Genomic DNA, 24751 nt, shown 5'->3' on the forward strand with positions numbered 1-24751 from the left:
TTTATCTATATTTCAATTCCATTTTTATTAATATCGTTAACATTCTATTCTATTTTTCACTATCAAATTCTATTTCAAGGTAAAGGGGTGAGATACCTTTGATTTTCTTCAACCTGCCTTTCAAAATTAATCTGAGTGCTAAATCTGCTTCTTGCATTTCCAAGCTTTTCTACGAGCAAGTTGATCCTTCACCCAGTAAACCTTCTACTCCTTGATTTATTCTTCTATAAATTATTTTAGTTAGCAATTCAAAATCAGAAAATTTTAAATTTATAGAGCAATAGTTTGCACATTTTTCCCCTGTTATCAATCTACGGTAATGTTTTGTTAAAATTTTCTACTATCATAACAACTGTTGCAGAAATAAGAAATTTAATTATAAGTAAATCATAATTTCATATCAATAAAATTACCAACATTTTGATTAATAACAATGGTTGCAACACATTAATTAATAATTATTTGGGTAAAATTCAATTAAGAATTCGATTTTTCATCAGAGGCTAGTTGAAGTAATCGTTCCTTGCTTGGTCAGTCGTGGCGGTGCGGTAGTGTATCGACCATTCATCCGGAAATCCGAGTTTGAAACCCGGTCAGACGTGACATTTTTCATACGCTTCAAAATTCCATTTTCATATTCCTACGCACAAGCTTCAAGCTTAAGTAACGGATTATCAAGAAAAAAAAAATTATAAAGATGGGGTTATAATATTTTAACTCTATTAAGTAACGTTTTCTAAAAAATATCACTAGGAATACGGTGTACCAGCTTCTAGCTTTACGGGAATTATCAATTATGACTAATTTTCAGTGATCGATTAGTATTTAAACAGTTATATTTAGTAGAGTTAACTATATTTCAGTGCCAAATTAAATATTTAATTATATTTAAAAAACTATCTACAACTCCGCTATATAGTTTCACCGTCAAAAGTATGAGTTAAAGAGCAATGAAAAATAATTTTGCATAGAATTTCATAGCATCTGTCTGTAACGAATTTTTAAAAATATTTTTATTCAAAATGTAGATTGATATTGTACGGAATTCATACTTATCTGTAAGTTGTTCGCACTTCTAATCTCTTTAACACTGATTAATTCGTAGTGGTGTTTAATTAAGATATTTCGTTATTCTAAAGAACCTATTCCAAATTTCAGCTATCTAATTACTGAGAAACTGGAGAGTTGGTTCAGAGTTGAATAATGAGGACTTTGATATATAGTCTTATATATAGATATATTTGAATCCTTCTGAATGAAAAATAAATCTGTAGATTATATAATCCTGATTAATATAGAAAAACATGAAAAATTTAATAAAATTTTCGACATTTTAATTTTGAAAATTAATAAGAACTGGACACTCATTTCTATTCAAATTTTGATTGTTGTTTATTTTAAAATACTAGTATATAAAATTGTAGCTAAAAAATATATGTATATATCTAAATATGAAATTGTTTAAAATGTAATGAAAATACCAAAAGAAGAAATGTTACTTGGTAGAAATAAAGGCAACATGCAACCCAGCAGGTAGTGGTAAAAGAGACAAGGATGTACTGTATCCCGTTAACATATATAAATAGAAGCAATAAACGAATTGAAATATACGTAAGAGATTGGAGTAAAAACTGAAAGAAAGAAGATAAAGAGTTTAGGATTCAATGATAATATTTTCCTCTAAGCGTAAAATAAAAATGAGTTACAAGTAATACTGAATTTTACAAAGTCACTACTAAGAAAGAAATTCAATTTAAAAATAAACAAGTATAAAAGTAATAGGATATGATAGAAAATAAAAGAAAAAGCAGTTTTGTATTATACGAGAACATATTAAAAAACATTTTTTATTGTTTGTGCGAACGAATAACAAAGGATAGAGAATTAAGGAAACTTCAGAAGTAGAGGATAAGTAAATAGAAGTTTAATAATGATGTAAATTAATGACCACTAATATCAGATATATATCCGGGATTAAAAATTAATTTTTAACAAACATATTTTTGAAGTTTTATGAATACAAAAAAAGGAAAATAAGAAAACCAAAAGGAAAAGAAAAAAGCAGATTGTAGAGTTATTTTGTAAAAGTAAGGTGAAAAATATAAATTTGGCGAGTCGATAAAATTAAAAATGTTTTAAAAAATTACAGTTGAGTAATAAAAGAAAAGTAGGAAAAGTCTCTTTCGGCACGCCGGAAGGCAGAGGTACCATTTTTACCGGAGCTAAATAGGGGATAAAAAAGATTTCCACCTTAAAGTTAAGAAATACTTCAAATTTACTCAATACGACAATGGTTGCGTGTGAAAAAAAGGTTCTCATGTTTAGCATACAACAACCCTATCTTCATACAATTCCAGCAATATTTTGGTCATCCCTTGCCATAAAAGGGATGGTCATATCAAAAATTGTTTCAAACAAAAGTGTTAGGTAATGTTTAGAGGACCACTTTAAACCGAATCGAAAATGTGCCTATTAAGGGAGGTAGATTTTTTTTCTCTTCGAAATCCCATTTTTTCCACCCCCTTGACCAATGGTTGATGATATCAAAAACTTTTACTTAAATAAGTTCTAGGCGCTTATTCAAAGAATAGTAGGAACTTTAATCTAATTCAATATTTTACTTAATAAGAAAGTTATAGCGATAATTTATTTTTTTTAAAAAAGCCCCCCAATTTCCACCCCATAGTCCGATTTTGCCCATTAACGAGCTCGAACGAGATTTTGGGTCATTATATTTTATGTATCAGTTTGAAAGTGACTGGCACAAAATTACGGCAGTTGTCCACAAGAAAGTGAAATATAGCTATATAAATGTATATATAAACTTTTGAACTGACTTTGGTTTAGAGGTCTGGGTGTGAAACTCGAAGAATTGTCGAAATTTTCCGAAAGTCAAATCATGGTACCCATTAAGATAGATAGCTTTCTTATTAAATCTACCTAAAACTTGTGAGGAAGCAATGAATTACAAAATATAAAAAAAAAGTGAATGAAGGTATGAAATAATTTCATAAATTAAATTAACACATAAAAAATTACAACACAAAATTACATTATACATAAGATACATTCATCTACCCGTACAAAGTGATAACTAGGGCAGTCACTGTGCGTGTATTGCGCAAAAATTACTACACAGATTTTAATAAAAATTTTCAGATTTATACTTTAAGAGCTTGGTTATTATTATCCAATTAAAATCACAAGATATTCCTAAAGGGGGATTAAGATACTAAAGATATTCCTGTATCTGTAAATATCTACTGATCATTACTAATGATCTGTAGACATATTGTTTCAGTAGGAATATCTATAAATATTTAATATTTTAAATATATTAATATTTCATTAATTTATTATTATTAATTTTATTGTAATTAACCTAAACTAGCATATTTAGCGAACTTTTATGGTTTTTGATTGTGTATTTTGACTGTCGATATTAAATTGTCAAAAGTTATAAAAAAAGCCTACGAGAAAGAAAAGTAACCTTTCTCATTATTCAAAGTCTGCTAAAAGAATGGAATGTCTCGGTCGTCATAAAAAACTGAAGCGCGTTATTCTCGGTTAGCTGCTGACCGAAAGCGCAACACCCAGACTCGAGCTTCCTCTACAGCAGGAGCATATCAGATATTTTGAATTAAGAATGAAGGAAATGTTAGACGAAAGAGAGCTTTTCATGTTTTAATAGGATTAAAAGTTTTAATAGTTTTGGTAGTTTTAATAGTATAGTAGAGCTTTTCATTGTTATTTATTAGTATTATTCTATACAACCATGAGGACAACGAACATAGGGAGGATCCAGTGTAAGGGGGGGAGTAGTGGGGGGTAAGAGTCTTTGCCTCCTGAATACAAAACTTTCGGACACTCAGAAAAATATGCGTTTTCGGACGTATGTTCAGTTGACACTGTTTCTTCAGTTTGTTAAGTAGAATCACTTCCTAGAGTTTGGCCTTACCTTTAAAGGACACTCTGTATGCTTATAAATTATATTTATTACCAACAGAAAGATAAAACGTTTAGTATTTGGTGGTATGAATATATAAACTACAAATTGGTGTTATAAGATTCACATAAATGAATACTAAAAATATTTTTTAGGTTCAGATTTTTTTCATAGTACATTTACATTGGTTGTGAGTGACACAAAACTCATACGTACAAAAATAAGTAGTATTTTGATACCTTTCTCAAGAAAATTAAAAAAAAAAAAAAACTGTTTTATGTTGTGATATCAATATTTAAACCATAATTAATATTTTTATTTTTTTTATTTAAAAAAAAAGTCTTTTCTTTTGAATCTTTACATTACCAATTATGAATTTTTTTTTAAATTCCAATGTTAAAATAATTCACTTTAAATTAACAAAGTAACAAGTTTGTAAAACATTAATGTGTAATTTCATACTAATTCATGCAGTAACTATCTACAGGGTATGGCTTGACGGTTTACAAGTAGTTGGGTACTTTCATATGCCACAAAATTGTGGAAATAGGCTTTTTTTTTTCTTTTTACGGAAGCATAGATCTGTTTCCAGATTAAGAAAACATATTTTTTTTTTAGTTTCATAAAAACTAAACGATACATCAAAAATTGAAGAAATGTTGTTACAGAGGAGTTTATGCGGAACGCAGTACTACCAACCGCAAGTCACTAAATATCTCCGTTGGCGGGTAATTAAAAATGTTCGGTTATTTTCTGAACAGTCCTCGTATATTAATAATTTTACTTGGTTAACGCAAAATCGTTGATCAAGAATATATGTTGCCATTTCTGAAGACACCACAGAAGGGAGAAGTACAGTACCAGTCAAATAAAACTAGATTTCCACATTCTTTTTAATCTAATACAGATTAATAATTAAGATTATTTTTAATTAGTAATATCGCTACAGCAAACTACAGTTCAAGCGTTTTTAAAGTACAGATATTTAAACATTTGTTGACAAAAAAATATTTTGGAGAAAAAGTGAAGTATATATGATCCGACATTTTGTTTCTTCACATAATCATGTACGCACTATCACAGGGTTAATTGAGGCATATTACCTAATGATAAAAATTAGCAACGTGGTTCAAGTGTTAACTAGTCACAGTCCAGCGACCATACCACCCAAAGAATTTCTCTTCTCATGGAAATTATTGGACGTTTTTCTTATACTCCATATTCAACGTAGATTTTAAGTAGTAAAACAATTACTGAGATATAAAAACAGAAAACACGGTATTCAGGTTAATTCAAAAGCGCATTAAATAAAAAAATTGAAATGTAAATAATTGGGTCCATTATATAACAAATATAAATAAAAAAATATTTTTACTAAAATTCTAGTAAAGTAATAAAATTTAAAAAAAAATTTAATTAGTTAATTTATATGCATTTATTTTTTTAATTAATAGTGAATAATTTATTTACGTTAATAATAAATTATATATTATGTTTTGGAGAGTGCAGAAGACTTTGATGAGATTACAACCGATGTATTTAAAAAAACTTCGAGAATTTGGTAAAAAAAGACCAGCAAAATTAATTGAAAAACTTGATATGAAACAAAAAATAGAGGAATTAGCAGCAGCAAAATTAGCTTTTCAACTTGTAAATGCAGCTCGAGATGCTCAGATGAAACACGATACTGTCTTATGTCTTCGTATGGCTGATCGAGCAAAAGAATATATTTGGAACCAACCGAAACGACTTATCAAAAATAAAAGGTAATCATCCATTTATATAAAAAAAATCATGTACAGTGAGATCATCTTGTCGCGCACATCAGTTGTCTTGAGTTCACTTACGTTGAGTAACCAAGAGTAAGAGATGAATTCCATTAGCCCTGATGTCCTACGAAGGGTGTCAAAAGCTATCATGGGGAGGGTTCGGACCTGCCTTCAAGAAAATGGCGGATATTTTCAACACTTGTAAGATATTATCAGTTGTGCGTAACTACATTCCATGAATCAAATAAAATGTATCTCTGCATTATAGTTCTTAGTAGAATTATAATGTATAGTATCATGATGTGCACGATAAAATGATTGCACTGGTATAAACTAATTTTAATTTTTTATTTAAGAAATAAATTATAATCTAGCTATAACTTAAAAAGGGAAAAAATAGTTTAAAAACTTATTTAAATAATTTTAAAATTCGATAGTATTATTACGTAATAAAAAATAAGATTTAAAGGAAAATATCTCCCTATTGTAGTGAAAGAAAATAAAACAAATAATGTTAAGAATTTTAATTATTCTCTTATTGAAAAATCGATCATTAATAAAAGAAATAATAAATAAATTATAAAAATTAAAGAATAATTCTAGCAAAAGATGATTATTACTTTTTGTTTAACATTTTTTTAAATTCACATCATTAAACATATGATCAAACAAAAAAATTAACCGAATGAATGAATAACTTTAAGAATATCTTTGAAGTAAGTTCAAAACTGATCAAAACTTCAGTCTGGAAATTTTTTTTTTATATTTTCGACCAATTACCTCTATACCAATTATCTTTATATATATTAATCTGGCATACATACGCTTGTTAACAACAATAAATCGTTAACAATTATCAAATTACAGAATAAAACAAACGATCCCAAAGAAATATTCGTCATCTTTAGATGCAATATCGCAAGTCTATTTTTTTTTTATAAATTAGTAATTGGTAATATTATGGCATTTTACGTAGTATACGATCTAGCACCTAGCAATTAGATTAAAATGTTTTATATATATATATATATATATATATATATAATTAAAATATATATATATATATATATATATATATATATATATATATATAATTGTTTTATATATATATATATATATATATATATATAATATATGTTCCTGATGCCGGCTAGTAATTTATATATATATAATTAAATTATATATATATATATATATATATATATATATATAATTGTTTTATATATATATATATATATATATATACTAGCCGGCCCGTCTAGCGAGAACCTGCACCCAGGGCCCAGGTCGGCCCAGGCAAACTCCTGAGCCAACTCAAGGGACCCTCGGGGCCACGAGGTCTACACCAGGTCCCCAGAGCTCGCTTCGCTCGCCATTCCCATGTTGTAGTGGGACGGCGCCTTGGACATCCGCAGAGCTCGCTTCGGTCACCATTCCCGTCTACCCAGAGAATTCCGCCCCCTGGACCCCAGCATTGATTGATATCCTCATCAGAATACTGATCAATAAAATTTAAATATTCAAGATTTATAGAAACCTGAAAAAGAAACTAAATTACAAAATCCAAAATAACAATAGCTATGGTAACTAAAGTAGGTACAACTTCGAGACGAAAAATTCATAACTTCCTAAATAAATTCATAAATAAATATATAGATACATATATAATGTATAAATAAATTCATAACTTCTATTTTAGCTAAGGAGACAAAAACTTCATATAATAATTGAGTAAAAGGATTAATCTTTTTTTTTCCTTAATGAATATCTTTAATTTACAACTTCATCTTCCTTGAGGGCAAAGAAATAATGAATAACCTTTCAAGGGAGCTAGGTTTGTAGCTTGAAACCTTCCATGGTGTAATACGAATGTATTCTGAAAATTTGAAAACGATCGATCGGTTGGTTTTTCGAGATGAAATATATTTAAAACCTTCTCGGTTATGCCAAGAAACATGGGTAAAAATTTGGTAGTGATTGATCGGGTAATTTTTTTGTTTATACCGATCAAATAAAAACCCTCTTCGTCTTTATATAATAGTGTGGACATCAAATTAATTAAAAAATCATACGTGAATACCTGCACGCTACTTGAAATTGTTATTAATGAACTATAAATTGAGAAAAAAACATTTTTTAAATATTTATTTTATTCTATTAACAATAATATTGTAATCAGATTTTCATAACAATTAGTTCAATAATAAAGCTAGGGAATCAATAAACGGAAAACAGCCTGTTAGTTTCCATTGTTTGCGATTATTTTTGACTGGGTCATCTTTGTAAAAGTATTATTCAATGTTATATAGTCATATTACTATTTATTACCGTACATGAGAACAGGAAAACGTTTAGCTTGATACAGCTAATACTTAAAGTTTAAATATTTAAAATATATCCTAACCAGTTTGTGTCAATTTCATTTTTTCTCTCTAATGCAGAAATACTAAGACTTTGCTGATCAATTAGGTAAACCTGAATTTTCTTTATTTTCATTCAATGTACACCAAATATTCAAATAAATTAAATTTTTCGAAATTGTTTATTATTTATAATTTTTTCAGAATTCATATTTTTATTTTTTTGTTATCAACAATATTCTTTTTTATTCATTAATTTGGTTTTTTGTAATGTTTCTCTGATGTTGAAGAAGTTATTCCATGGTTTTTCACGATTTTATGTAATAAGTGCTGGAACAATTCATTTTTAGAGCCATAAATCATTTCTGATGCGGTCTATATTACGTAAAACTATGTTCAGAAATGAATCAAATATTTATTTATATATAAGAAAAATGGTTGCTTTTATATGACTGTCATATTGTTTATTTATTCCTTTCGTGTCTGTATATCGTGAGCTATATTTTTATTTATTTCTTCATTTTTTTTTTTTTTGATCAAGAAGTGTAATTTTGCGTTGTTGTATCCTAGTAATAATAATAATATTGAATTGCGCACTCCAGTTAATAAATTATACGTACGTAATTTTAATTATTTCGGCAACTACAATAATTTTTAATTTATTTTTTACAAGTTTACAAATAATTTTGAGAGAAATTAGAAAAACGTAATATAAGGGATTTTTCTAGACGTTACTCCAATTTATTTATTAAATCTTTTAATTCTGTTTGCCGACCATGTTGTATTTGCGGCTTCTGTTTTCGATAGTTTCAATTTAGGAGAGCTCGTAAAAGCTATTTATACTAGAATGACAGTTATAAAAGATTAAATACGAAAATATATGAGTAGATACAGAAGATGAATTATATTAAAAAAATTATACTATCATATAAGATAAAACCACGACGTTTGTTGGTTACTGGGAGACAGTTCACCGAATTTTAGCGGAAATATTGTTCAAAAAAAATTTCGATTCCTTAATGTGTGTCTCGTTTCTTTATCAGATATAATTAATGACATGACCTACACGAAAAATTTATTTCTAACTGCTCGTAGAAATAAAACTGACTTACCCTATTAAAATGAAACTTTTTATAAATAAAATAAAAGTAATATATTTATAAGAACGTATAAATTAAAAAGTTACTGAGCAATTATTTTCTCAGAACTAATATGTCAATAAATAATGTTACTGGTTAATTTACGTTAACTTTTCTTTTACTGCACAAGGAAATAATACTCATACAAATCGTAATAAAATCTAATTTTTGTATTCATTATATCTATATATATAAAAATGTTAAGTTCGTTTGTGTACGGCTTCAAAAACTCAAAATGTTCTGCACCGATTGAGCTCAAGTTTTAGCACGATATATAACCCGCATCAAAGATTGTTTTCATCTATTTTTAATACATCTATCTATCTATTTTTAATTTGTACATTTTTAGTTTGGAAATGTAAACAAAGGAAAACCAATCAGATCGATGCAAGATGGCGGCTGTCAAATACAACGACCAATCACAAAGAGCCCGTATGGCCGTTGCCAATCTGCCGGAAACGAGGGGAACACTCGCCATATTAGCTAACGACAACCGCAGTCACATGTGAAACAATACCTGTTCCCAATTACATTGTTTATTAACAAAAAAAAAAAAAAAAAAAAACGTATCCACTTGCATCTGATTCAGATTATTATACAATCTGAATTAAATATTCACTTTAATCGAGGTACTTTTGTGTGATCGTGTCGTGATTGAGCTGCGCCTTTCACCAAGCTCTGAATTTATTAGAAAACGACCAACAGTGGGATATATGTATTAATGACGCGTGCAACACTGCACATCCAAACCAAATTCGCGCATTATTCGCAATTATATTGACCGCTTGCTTCCCTTCATCTCCCACAGAGTTATGGAAAAGATATCGATCGGATATGGCTGAGGATATTTTGCATAGAGTACGCCTAGAAAATACCAATATGACCGTGGAATTTACAGAACGAATTTACAACGAAGCATTGATAAATATTGAAGACAAGTGCTTAGGTATTGCAAATAAAGTTCCTAGTCAATTGGGAATGCCACCACCCACCCGAGCTGCGATTGCTTCATTTGATATGGATTTACGCCGTCAACAGAGTTACAACATTGGTGATCTTCAGTCATATGTCCAATCAAACATTCCCAAATTAACGCGTGAACAGAAAGGCATTTATGATCGCATAATGCAAATGATAAATGACGGAGTTGGGGGGACCTTCTTCTTGGATGTGCCTGGAGGAACTGGGAAAACATTCCTCATTAGATTGATTCTAGCAACGGTTCGATCAAAAATTGACAATTATCCTGTTGCGGAATATTAATCAGCCAAAACTCTGCAACGGCACGCGACTTGCAGTTAAGAAATTGATGAATAACGGAAGCAACGATTTTAACGGGGCCTTTCAAAGATGAAGATGTCCTCATTCCTCGAATACCCATAATCCCGTCCGATACACCATTTTAATTTAAAAGATTGCAATTCCCAATTCGATTGGCATTTGCAATCACAATCAATGAAGCTCAAGGTCAATCTTTAGAAATGTGTGGTTTAGATTTAGATGCGCATTGCTTCTCACATGGACATCTGTATGTTGCGTGTTCACGAGTCGGCAAACCAGATCGCCTTTATATCTACGCAGAGAGTGGAAAAACAAAAAATATTGTATATCCACAAGTATTGCAAAATTTAACTTCTATGAAACGTATGCTTTGTTTTGTTTCTTATTTCTCATCCATGCAACCTCAATGTGCCACAGCGAAGTGTGGCGGGTAGAGCTAGTATATATATATATATATATATATATATATATATATATTTGTAAACCGTGCGGTAAGTGTTTCGCAGATATCATTTCTTCTGCTCAAAAAACAAAAATTTCTGTAATATTAAAACAACTGTTTTTAAGAAACTATATTGATATCAAAAAAGGTAAGACATTACATTTCTATTATCAAAATCTGTTACTAATTTACAATCAGGCCGGTAATTGTTTTGTAACAATTTTTTTTTTTGCTTATTATATGGAACGTTTAAACATTGTTTATTATCTATTATTGCATATCTATTGCCTATTACATATATGTAACATGTTTTTTATTTAAAGAAAATTCTAAATTAATAACAGATTTTGATAATAGAAATGTGTCATACCTTTTTTGATATCTTTATATTAAAGAAATCTTTGTTTTTTGAGCGGAAGAAATGATATCCGCGAGACTCGCGAAGGTACGAATACCGTACGATTTACAATTTAATTCTAACCTTTTTGGATATTACTGCGTTTGTTAGATTATTCTTTTATTTATTTATTTTTGTTAATTGTTATCTTACGGATTTATTATTAAAATTTATTGCCTTAGAAAAAACAAATTTAATTCTACGGTCAATTTTTTTTTGTCGGTAGTCGTATCATTCACTTCATACCATAAATTTCTTTTTTTAATATAACTCGTATAATATTCTTTACGAATAGAAAATCCTTGATGTAATATTGCACTTATTACTTTGTAAGTGTAACCCTCGATTTTTATCATTAAATTCGATTTTACCAACCAAATCTATTTCTGTTTTATTTATTACTTTTTTAATAAAACTAGTATAATCTCTTGGAAATTAATACTTTTATTTTTTTTTAAGAAGTGATAGAATTCAAAAATTGTTTCATCTTTAATAATTACATTTACATAACAGCATTTAATATTAAAACAAACTGAAGTATATTTTATTTTAAATTTTATTATTTCATGTACATTATCAAGTTTTTGTAAGCTAACTAGTACTATAAATTACTGCTATCTAACGGCGCGATTCGTAAAGGTACATTTTTTTTTTGTCTTCAGTCATTTGACTGGTTTGATGCAGCTCTCCAAGATTCCCTATCTAGTGCTAGTCGTTTCATCTCAGTATACCCTCTACATCCTACATCCCTAACAATTTGTTTTACATATTCCAAACGTGGCCTGCCTACACAATTTTTCCCTTCTACCTGTCCTTCCAAAATTAAAGCGACTATTCCAGGATGCCTTAGTATGTGGCCTATAAGTCTGTCTCTTCTTTTAACTATATTTTTCCAAATGCTTCTTTCTTCATCTATTTGCCGCAATACCTCCTCATTTGTCACTTTATCCACCCATCTGATTTTTAACATTCTCCTATAGCACCACATTTCAAAAGCTTCTAACCTTTTCTTCTCAGATACTCCGATTGTCCAAGTTTCACTTCCATATAAAGCGACACTCCAAACATACACTTTCAAAAATCTTTTCCTCACATTTAAATTAATTTTTGATGTAAACAACTTATATTTCTTACTGAAGGCTCGTTTAGCTTGTGCTATTCGGCATTTTATATCGCTCCTGCTTCGTCCATCTTTAGTAATTCTACTTCCCAAATAACAAAATTCTTCTACCTCCATAATCTTTGCTCCTCCTATTTTCACATTCAGTGGTCCATCTTTGTTATTTCTACTACATTTCATTAATTTTGTTTTGTTCTTGTTTATTTTCATGCGATAGTTCTTGCGTAGGACTTCATCTATGCCGTTCATTGTTTCTTCTAAATCCTTTTTAAAAAGGTACATTAAAAAAAAATAAATAAAATGACATATTCGAGTCCCGCGGTTCATCAAATGGAAAAAAATTAAACGTTGTCTTAACAAAAATCCGAGGGATTTTTTGAAAGTATTCTTTATTACTAATTTAATTGAATTGAAATATAATGTTTTCATGCTTATTTTTAAATTTTTTTATCATTTTCATTTCAATTTTAGGTTAGGTCATGTTTAGAATTGTAAACTTAGTTCGTTGGCTTCGTCACCTCTTACGAAGACGAAGTTCTAAGAACTCCGTGATACATACAAGACCTATTTAAATAAAATTTAAATTGTAGCGAGATATACGAAATACTATTACGTTACATATACTAACAAATAGAAATTTATTATTATGCACTAATATAGTAAAAGTGCTACTATAATGACTTTTATATAAATAATTTATTCTATACAGACAACAATTAAATAATGATACAAGAGTTATAAACTAAACCCAATGTGTTGAATATGTGAAGTTTGAATAATTAGAAACGAATCTATATTAAGTTTATGCACTATTTATTGATTGAAAAGAAACATTTTTGATTAGATAGATCTGGTAGCCTTGATTGCTCCAATTGTATTCCAGTTTAATAGTACATCGAATAGTAATACATTGAATATAATTAATACAAATAATAAATCGAATAGCTGTATACATTGAATATAACAGAACTAATACATATCCTGCGTCGTGTGCCTACAACCGAGTGTCCACCATAGAGGTGTGAACGGGTCTGGTGAGTCCTAGCGGCGAGAAATGGAACTACAACAATCAAGCTACCATTACAGTAATTTAAATTTGAACAAAATATAATATTAAAACTTAAAACCCAATATATAAATGTTATCGAGTAAAATAAATTTATTAGGGATAACTTTAATGTATAATTTGGCAACAATGCAAGGCCAAATTCTCTAAGCATTTACAGAAGGCGACACCTTGTTTTATAGATACAGTGCCATTTATTATGTAAGCAGTATGATAGGGACGGTAAAATTAAATTCTGATTTACACGCGGAAGAAGTGCATCTATGTTATTGATAAGACGAGATATATATGTATATCTTGTTAATAATTATTCTTCAAGAGTTCGTAAAGATATGATATGAAGACAAATTTGGCCATCCAACAGTTGTTTGTAAAAGGAATTAGAAAACGAATTAAAAAATATCGTTGTTCAATTATTAGAATGATAGCAGATGATTATTGTTGTTAACTAGGAGACAATTCGCCGAATTTTAGTGAAAATATTGTTATATTTTTCTCGAAAAGAAAAATTTCGATTCCTTAATCTGTGTTTTATTTCTTTATAAGGTTAGTTAATGGCATGACCGAGTGAGGTACACGAGAAATTTACTTCAAACTGCTCGTAAAAATAAAACCATACTTGAATTTCATTTTAGCATAGGTTGTGAATCTTTTTGTTTTCGCTATGATCTTATAAGCAAACATTAAATTCAATGGAAGACACTTGGATAACCGAAATCATAAAAGTTTGTATATAAAAAGCCAAAGAAAAAAAGACAATACTTCTTTGCTTCTTTCTTTGACATCAAAGAAATTTAAATTTGCATTTATTTACGTAAATTTCTTCTTAATTTGTTAAAACTACCAAATAAAACTAAAAGACTTGCCAAAACATTTTAAGAACTGTTGACTTCAAATATTACGACATTTTTTCTCTACCAAAAACTCACGCGCGTGTGCGTGCGCGCGTTTAACAATTTTTAGTCATAGTTTATCTCTTAAGAAGAAATTTATGTAAATAAATTAAAATTTAAATTTCTTTGTTATAGAATAAAAATGTCTGTAACATTTAAAGTCAACAGTTCCTAAAATTTTTTGGCAAGTCTTTTAATTTTATTTCGTAGTTTTGACAAAAGTTCTCAAATTAAAAAGACAAAAAGAACTGGTGGAGTTATTTATTATTTTTTTTAAGGATGAATTCAGTTTTATAAAGATAATTCATATTATGAGTGTTAATATCTAGTAAATAATCTGTACATAAAATTTTATTTAATAAAAAATATTGGAATATAAAAGACTTAAAATTTCTGTTTGGTTAAACTGCAACGTTACACAACATATTATGTTGATGGCGAATTTAAGAACAGCAAGTCTGCTAAATGTACAGTAAATAATGTGAAATTAAACGAAATGTTCAATCCTTATTAGATGTACAGTATTTCAATAAAATATAAAACCATTCTATATTTTACGTTAATTACTAAATATAATAATAACAATCAAATATATATTTCATAAAAATGTTAAATATATTTAATATAAAAAGTATAATATTTATATTTAATTAAAATATTTTGAGGACTTTTCTTTATTTTAAACAGTGTGTACATCGCTAATTTGTTCAGTATAATTGGTGATTTGTATTTTGGAATGAAAGAATTTGTACCTTCTTGGACCAAAGATGAAAACGATTTAAGAATTTTATATATGATTGGAGTTAATGTGGTTAATAAATGTGAAGAGGAACATATTCGAGGGACATTTTTACCGTATATATACGATCCTAGGTATGTAATAAAAATACATTATAAATTCATTTCAGAACAAAATAAAAACTATTATCGTTGTTTACAAAATACTCATCAATAACATAGAAATTAACTTTGATGTAACTTTTAACCTAAAAGTTTATTTAACATACATCTACGTATACCTGCACAAATTCACTAAAGCCACTAACTTTCGTATCTATTTTAATTACGTATAGTTCTACAATATACCTTGAAACAAACACTTTGAAATCAAACTTTTAAACCAAATTTAACAGTATATTATATTAAACAAGTAACGCCAGAATTATCAAAGGATGAGACTTATGATTCGTCATTAAAGTTTAACAAATTACGTATATTAGATTAACAATTTGCTTAGTACAGATAATTAAAGTAAAATTCCAGCTAGAATATTAAAATATTAATTTTAAGTAAACACTAATGTACAAGGTTTTACCATAATAAAGCACACAATTACATAGCACGTAAAAACCCCAATAGTTTTTTTTGAAAGAGGGAAAATAAAAAAAAAACTGTAATTCTGATTTAAACAACAGTTTTGTGCTGTTTTCTTCATAAGTCGTCAGACCATAAGTTGGACGATTATTATAAGTTACGTAACGGTAATTTAATTATGGGAAGAGGATGAGAGGGATTAGAAATACAAGTTAAAAGAAATTTTTTTTTAATATTTACGTCCTTGTACAAAATAAAAAAAGTATTGTGATCGTGAGAAATTTATATTTTTAGATTTCAACGGAAATAACCATTTTGAACATTCCTGAATCCATTTTGACTAGTTTCGACGTGACGTTAGTACGAAAGTACGTATCTCGCATAGCTAAAAAAAGATTAGCCGTAGAGTGCTAAAATTTTGGATTTAGGACTGTTGTAACATCATCTAGTTGTGCATCTCCAATTTTGATTGTAATAGTCAGAACCAAAGTGTCCAAAAAAGCCCAAAATCCAAAAAAAATTGAATTTTGGACGTTTCTTTAATATTTTTTCATTACTTTTTTCTTGTCTTTTTAGTGATGTCGTTTTAAGTTTTGGTCCACCACTTTTTCTTAATCAATGTAATTGATATATTTTAATTGAAAATTTAATTTATTTCGCCCCCCAAAAAATTACAGGTAATTACAGGTAATCCTTGTACGCCTATTAACTTACATTTACACTAATTAAAAAAAAAAAATCAAATACATAAATTTTTTCATTAAAACTTTGATATTTTTTAATTCATTTATTTATTTTTGTTGTTGTTATTGAAGAATTATTATTCATCGTAAAAATTCCTTTACAACGAGAGATTAATAATTATTAATAAATCAATATATTTAAATTTAAAAAAAATGTTATAAAAAAGGAGATTAAGTCTGATTTGAACCGATGTTCCTTCCAGTTATAAGATTCAAATATTTCATTAATTGAAATTTTATTTGGCTATAACTCTAGAACCAATGAAAGTAAATTTGCCTTATGATATATCTCGTTGAGAAGATCTCAATAAGGTCTTATTACTTAAGGAAACGTCCAAAATTCAATTTTTTTTGGATTTTGGGCTTTTTTGGACCTTATTGAGATCTTCTTAACTTAAAACGACATCACTAAAAAGACAAGAAAAAAGTAATGAAAAAATATTAAAGTTTAGGAAAAGGAAAATGGATTAGAAATAAGTTTAGACTAACGATTTTTTAAGAAATCTGGAAAAGGAAAAATAATTATTTAAAAAAGTATACATATAGGAAAACGTGTTAAATGATAAACACAACTATGAAAGAATGAAAAATGATAAGATATAAATTAGAAAGGAATGCTAATGTCATAAATGAAATGTATAGTAAAACCATAATAAAATACGTCCTAAATTAAGAAATTATAGGCCAAAACGTGAAGATATTAATTAAGAAGACTAAAAAGCATAATTACTATAAAAAATAATTCTAATAATAAATAAAATAAAATTCTTCGTCGGGTTGGATTTGGTTTAATTCCTAGGCAAGATTCAAGCAATTATTCATCTGCTGTCTAGTAAAACAGTAATTTAACCAAAACATTATTACTCAAATTTTTTTTTGTTTTCATCGAAGTCGAATAAAAATTTATAATTTTTTATACTATCTATCAATACATAACAATGGATTTTCTGGTTTATAAACAGAAACTTTGAAAAAAGAGGAACTTCGACTGAAGTAATTAAATGACTGCGTTTATGAATGTTTCTGTTTTTTTATATATGCAATTTGATGGAGTTGTGAATAAAAAGAGATAATAAATTGATAAAAACGATTTCAGTCATTTAAAGAATAGTGTCAAGATTAACAATAGCAATTTCGTTTTCCCCAGCAATTTAATTTAAAAAAAAAAAAAAAAACTTCATTGAAAGAAATAAATTATTGAATTCATTATATTCTATCTGAATGCGTTGGCTAATATAATTAATTATTCATTAAACGATTTAATTTCTATTTCAATAAAAAATTTTCATATTTAAAAGAAATCGTTACGAATTGAAATCTTTTTTATTTAAACATTAATTAGAATAATTTTTACACCGAATCAGATTTCAAATTAAAATCTATTTCTTTCATAAATTAATTATTCAAATCCAGTTATTTTGATACATTTTAAAATAACATTTACGTAATAAAATAATTATTATTCTATCAAATGAAATTAAAAAAATTATCCAATTGAAATTAAATAAATGAAAGAAAGAAAATAATCTTTTAGTTCAGGTATATTGATGTAGTACAGGTGGATGATCTATATCATCATATCTATGTCATCGGACATGTATATAGTGTGGATAACAGCATATACAATCAATGTTCCACTTTGCTCCCAGCCAATTGCTGACAGTAACTTCATACTATATTTACTCATAGTTTCTCTCTATAAATAATGTTAGTTAATTTTACTCCTTTTAACAATTACTATGTAGATTACATAACGTAAATTAAATTTCTGGCAATAGTAAATAAATGTTTATAACGTCAAATATCAGACGTTTATGAAAATATGATGTACTTTTAATATTAATGACTCATTTACTAAAAATTCATAATATATTGGTTCTAAGTTAATTTAATTTTTATTGGTATCGAGAAGGATATAGTTTTATAATTAATTATATTAAAATGTACTTACGTAATCTAAATGAATAACTGTAAGGATATTTAAGATATTTTAAAAAAATCTAATAATTCTGAATTTCTGAAGTATGATTTTTTCAAAGGTATTTGTTTAAAATATATTTAAAAGTGTATATTTACACAGATTAAAATAATAATATAAATCAGTTCTTATTTTTACTTCAAACATCGAACTAACTGATGAATACATTTAGTTTAAAGTTATTGTGTTGAAGAAACAATTCCAATTTTATTTTTCAATCATGAAGATATTTCAGTTGTATTGCAAATATCGTTTTCAGTTACGTAAAAAGGATTTTGATGGCTATAATTCTGTTATTTTTAATTTTTTAACTTTAAAATAAGGTGGTACTTCAGTACTAAATTTTACATGAATTAAGTTTTTTTTTTGCAACCAGTTATTCACGTGTATGCCGGTGATCTTTGGTGGTTGAGTTTCAATTAACCATACATCTATGTCAGGAATATATCTCATTACACTTTATTTACATTCATACATATCATCCTCATTCATCCTCTGAAGTAATACCTTACGGTGGTTCCGAAGACTAAACAGAATAAAAAAGTTATTCACGAGAAGATGTAACATATATAATCTGTTATGATGAGATATATAATGAAATCACTATTTCATTATATTTATCCATAATTTTCTACGCGGCCCCTGTCTGGATGGATGCATTTACCAGTAAAAGGAACATTGATAGGCTGTCGTCTATTCAGCTGCAAATTGCCATCAAAATTATAGCGGCATACAGGACTGTTTCCCGTAATGCTGCTGAAGTGGTTTCTGGCATCCCTTCTGTTCTGCTGAGGGCTCAAATGCTGTTCAGGGTGTATAACGGAATGCCTAAAGTTGAGGCTAGACAAATCCTTTTGAGAGATTGACAGGGAGTCTGGAATGCTTCTCCTACATGGACAATACACACATTATACAAAGCATTGATCTGTGGGTTCAGCGTGGCTTTAGGGAAGTGGGATTCTACCTCTTTCAGCTGACCGATCATGGGGAGTTTTAGGGGTAGCTGTGTCGGTTTGGTAGACGCGCTACCTCTGTTTGTAGATACTGCGAATCACAGTAGTATATGGTACTCTGTATCGTAGTAGTATATGGTGTGCTCCAGTGTACATACCGGAGTACCCCATATATTACTGTTGTTGGTGGGACGGTGTTCGATAGGAGCTGGGTTTGACCTGGCTTACTCCAGATAGGACTATGGGTTATATGCATTCCAATAGGCAGGCCTGGAGAAATGTGGAGAAGCTAGCTACTAGAATATTGAAGACAAAATCTCGTACGGTTGGGACCTCGATCGTGTGTAACCGTGCGTAAGTTTAGTTAGGGAGGGCAGCCTCGATCTGGAGAGGACGGTTCGCCGAGGCGGGCCGTTCTTGATGAGGGGTCGGGGACCCCTTGGGTTAGTTTTTGTATAATGATAACTGAAAGCTGAATAGCCTCATATAGGAACACTGTTAAAAAAACTGCACAGTAAGTGGGGTATTCTGTTGGGGTTGCTAATTGTAATGGCTTACTAATATAATATAAAATAAAGATCCGACCGGCAGCCCGACCTGCCATGGAATGGAACGCAATGCCGGGAGTTTCACAAATTCTCCCTTCGAATCGCAGAGCCTGGACAGTGTCCCTTGCTGCTGTATGATTCTGTTAATCGGGCGTATTTCAAGGGTTTATTTTTAATGTCGTGTCTAAGTTTCAAGTTTTGTTACATTTTATGAACGAATTTGTGAATAGCGTTCCATATCCGTTTGGACCAGCGTTCTCAAACCCATTTCTGGGTCCGACCGCGGAAGACTAGGCGTTTAAAGCCTGTGCTCCCGACAACCTGCCATGCGGGTAGATGGGAAGGGCTGTTAAGGGTAGAAAGGACACCCCCTACACGGTTATATGCTTAATTGCGGGCCGGCGTAGGGGAGTAAGGAAAAAATATAAAAAACTTATATAAACTATAAAAAAACAAAATAATCGTATGATTTTAGCAGTGATAAAACATTAAGAGTAGTAAAGGAAGTGTGATATTTAGATTGAGTAATTTATAAATGACAACCTTAATAAAACAAATTAATCTGTCATTTTAAAACCCAAGATAAAAAGTTAAAAAAAACCGATAAAAATGTTTGCAATAATTTTTATTTGCTGTTTTAGTTCGAATGAACTGATATTAAAACAATGTAATAATTGCTAAATATATTTTATTAATCAACATTTTTTGATCGAGAGAAAATTATTATTCATTGCGCTGGAAGTAGACTTTTGCTAATGACATAGTGACAATAACTAGGAAATATTATTTTTTCATTCTTTGAAATATGGTAACTTCATTAACAAAAATAATGAAAATAAAGTGATTTAAAGTTTTTAGTTTCACATTTTGAAACATTTTAACCAGAAAATTACATAGATAATATGATAATTAAGGTAAATATATACCAGTATCATACATCTTTGTATGATGTTCATACATCTTTATGAACTAAAGATGTATGGTGATCGCAAATTTAGTTACTAACTTTAAATTTGCGGTAAACTGTGTGAAAGGAATTAACCAACAATATACAACTATATGTTCATAAAACTTTTTCAATCGAGCTTATACAAAAGTTAAAACGAATCCCAAAAATTAAAAAAAAATTGTTTACACTTGTTACGATTATTTTTTCCCTGTTTAGCGTTCGGGAATCACCGTCAGGTATTACTTTAGATGATGATGTGTATAAGTGAAGTGTAGTCGTGTACAGCCTCAGGTCGACCATTTCTGAGATGTGTGGTTAATTGAAACCTAATCATAAAAAGAACACCAGTATCCGCGATCTAGTATTCAAATCCGTATAAAAGTAACTGCCTGTACTAGGGCTTGAACGCTAGAACTCTCGACTTCGAAATCGGTTGAATTGGGATGACGCGTTAAACACTAGACCAACCCGGTGGGTTTATTTACACATGTTAAAACATTATTAATAACTAAACAGAGAAACAAATGTATTTTTCCGCTGCAGAGGGACACAAAATAGTGAGAAATCAATTTATCTCTCGGTACCATATAATTCATTATTTGATACAATAAAATACATTGTAAAATTAATAAATTGAAGTTTTATAAAATATTTAAATTAGGTGAGACAAAATAATAATTGTTTTTTTAAATAATTAAATAACATTTGTATTTTCTTTTAAGAATATGACGAGGGCTATTGACCGTAGATATCGATTCCCCCCCTAAAATGAAGTACTCGAAAATAAAATTAAGTAAATTATTTAACTTTATAAAACTCTGAGTAGTCTTTGTAAAAGCGATTGTATTTTATTTAAATCCACCAATGAACAGTTAAGCGCATATACTCATTCAATACCAAAGTAAAATAATAAAAAAATACATTTTTTTTTTACAGAAAACTTCTTGAGGAATCTGAGAAACAACTCGCTCTTGCTACAACAGCTTTAGAAAGAGCATATCTTTTTCATGATATGAGCCGCTGTTTAGGACAACTTAAAAAGTATGAATTAGCACGTACAATGGGAAGAAGGTGTGCTCAAGAAGCGCGTCCAGTTAAAGCATTTATCTGGGCATTTAATGGAATGTTCATGGTAGCCAGATTTGAATCTTTGCAAAGAAACTTTGTTGATGCTAAGAATACAATTATTGAAGCTACAGAAATCATCAGGAAGTTAAATAAAACAAACTGTCTGGATTTCTTGATGAGGGTAATTATATAAGTAATTATTTATTACTAAAATTTCTTTAATTATATGGATATAGTGTTCATTAATAAGTTTTATACAGAGATACAGCCAAAATTTAAATTTTTACATGCTCTACGCGACGACCAAACTTGTAAACTTGAATCGATTACTTTAAAATAAAATAAAATATATTTTATTTGCATTATTCAGCAGCAGTTTTTCATAGTTATTTTCCAACAATAAGCTTTAAAACCGATAAAATCCCAATTAATTTTCCCCGCAAAAAAAATTATAAATATGGTAGAATAAATGGAGTAATAAAATCGAGATTCAAATACAGATTTTTCACCACTACATGCCATCTTAAGAAATGCAAGTTTCATGTAACCGATAGTAAAAAATAAACCAAAAACTGACTTCATAAAACGTCTTAAAAACTAAAAAAATACTTGTTTCTATAAATTTCAACTTATAATGTTAGAACCAAATAAAAAATTTACTACCAAAAATTAATCCTTAATTTGTCGTCGAAGTATTGAAATTTAAAGAACAATAAAAAAACGGCGTTTTCAAGAAATGAAAATGTAGAAAACTTGTATGTCGATTAAAAGTTAAAAGTATAGAGAAACGAGTAAAAAAAATACTACAATACGTAAACTTAAGGTTTCTATGGAACGCTATAATGAGAATTATGGACTGAATATACACTCGTTTGCCATAAATTCTCTTTATAGACATCAGGTTAAAATATTACAAATATTGGAATGATATATGCCGCATATAATTGGTATATTAACAATCCAATATTAGTACAGCAGGCGGAATATAGCTGTGCACATTGCGTGCTAGAGCGATAGATGGGGAGGACGGGTGGTCAGTTAGATAGTCATTCCTTTAAGAAAACATCTCGTATAGCTCCGTATACTTACATAGTATGCAGTACATTGTCAGAATTGTTACAAGTAAATTATTTCAGGATACTTAATCGCGTGGTAAGCCAGTCTATGTGCACAGCAAACGCCTTCAGCTACAACATTAGTGACGCCAAACAAATAACCCGTCTATTTTTTAAATTGTAACTGTTCATTTAAGTAATCTTCTATTTACGTTAACTGGAAGAAGTTTATTACAGGTCTACCAAAGGATTTCCAGTTAAAATTAAAAAAATCGATCATTTTGTAAAAAATATAGCAAAGAAACAGATTAAAAAATTGAATCCCATCTATTTTAAATGCCACTGCTTTTCTAAAGTCTATTAAAAATTCGATCTAATCATGTATGATCTATTTAAAATTATCTCCTTCCAATTAATTTTCATTTGGATTTTTTGGAATTATTGAAATCCAAACGAAAAATAATGTGCCCACTTTTATGGAGATAATCTGCCGTTAAGATTTTAAATCTTAATTCTACTCTCAATTGTGACGTCACAACATAGCAGCAGACGACTACAAAAGCATTTTTGTTTTGGCTGGGTGTGCGATTTTGCAAACATTTTTTTTTTCAAATATGGTTGTATTTTATTTGTTAACAAATGTGTCTAAGAAAAATATAACCTTATTAAACAAAATCTCGAGATACTGAGAGTGATCTTGCCCTCCTGACCTTTTAAGTTGTAAATTTAAAAGAAACAATGCCTCATATATAGAAGTAATCTGACCAAGTTTAGTCAAAATCGGTTCAGTAGTTCTAGAGAATTAAGGCGATTTAGAGAGTAACACCGAACACATGTACATACGAACATTAGTATCCGGAAAATTTCCATCCGGTTTTTTTTGTTTTTTAGGTGTCAAAACGTCAAGATTCGGTGAAAACCGCAATGCCTAAATTGGACCGATCACAACACTTTCCCTAGATTTACAAAATATTAAAGATTTAAACCTTCTAGAGCTATAGCTCTAGAAAGTCTTTGTAAATCTTTTACAAAAATTTATCCACCCCGTGTAAATCTCAAAATTGTCTAATTACATTAATTTTACTGTTTCAGACACATCAATTATTGGAGTTTGCTTCCTCAATGGAAGATGGTTCATCATTTCAACTTAAACGAGAACAAGATATATTGAATTGTATGCCGGATCGTGACATGAAAATGGCGATGCAACTTATATTCTTACATATGAGTCGAGTTCCACCAGAAAATCGGTTGATGTTAATACCAGGAGTAAGAGCTACTTCAACAAGAAAGAAAAAGACAATGAAAAAGAAACCAAGTATTCAACCTATTACTATTGGAACAGTTAAAGAACGCCGTCATAATCAAGCACATGCATTGGATTCTAATAGACATTTAGAAATGAAATTGCTATCTAATAGACCTAGCGCTACAAGGTTAAGTACCTCATCTAACATACCTAGCAGTTCAAAGATACACAGACCTGGAAATACCCCAATTCGTAAATAAATTATTTCCTTAGTAATTTAAAAAATAAACTATGAAGTAACTATATAAATGTATAAAAGATAATTTTACTTGCCAATAAAAATGACAAATGTAATTTTTTTTTATTATTTTATATATATATATATATATATGAAAAATTAATGTAATAAAATAGTAATGGAATTAAAAAAATATATTATCAGCATTATATGCTAAAAATATAAACTGAAATAACACAGATA

The 24751-nt window shown here is 29.0% G+C and overlaps 1 protein-coding gene across 1 annotated transcript in view; it reads left to right on the plus strand.

The window, feature by feature from the left end:
- The window catches only part of LOC142321303 (outer dynein arm-docking complex subunit 4-like), a 93230-nt gene extending 68700 nt beyond the window's left edge, over positions 1 to 24530 (plus strand). Inside the window, exons 4-7 of the mRNA XM_075359298.1 lie at positions 5564 to 5712; positions 15101 to 15286; positions 21835 to 22147; positions 24114 to 24530. Of these exons, the coding sequence (XP_075215413.1) occupies positions 5564 to 5712; positions 15101 to 15286; positions 21835 to 22147; positions 24114 to 24530 (1065 nt within the window). The remainder of the gene's footprint in view (positions 1 to 5563; positions 5713 to 15100; positions 15287 to 21834; positions 22148 to 24113) is intronic.
- Positions 24531 to 24751: the final 221 nt, after the last annotated feature.

Source organism: Lycorma delicatula, chromosome 3, assembly GCF_047948215.1.
Source record: "Lycorma delicatula isolate Av1 chromosome 3, ASM4794821v1, whole genome shotgun sequence".
Lineage (NCBI taxonomy): Eukaryota > Metazoa > Arthropoda > Insecta > Hemiptera > Fulgoridae > Lycorma > Lycorma delicatula.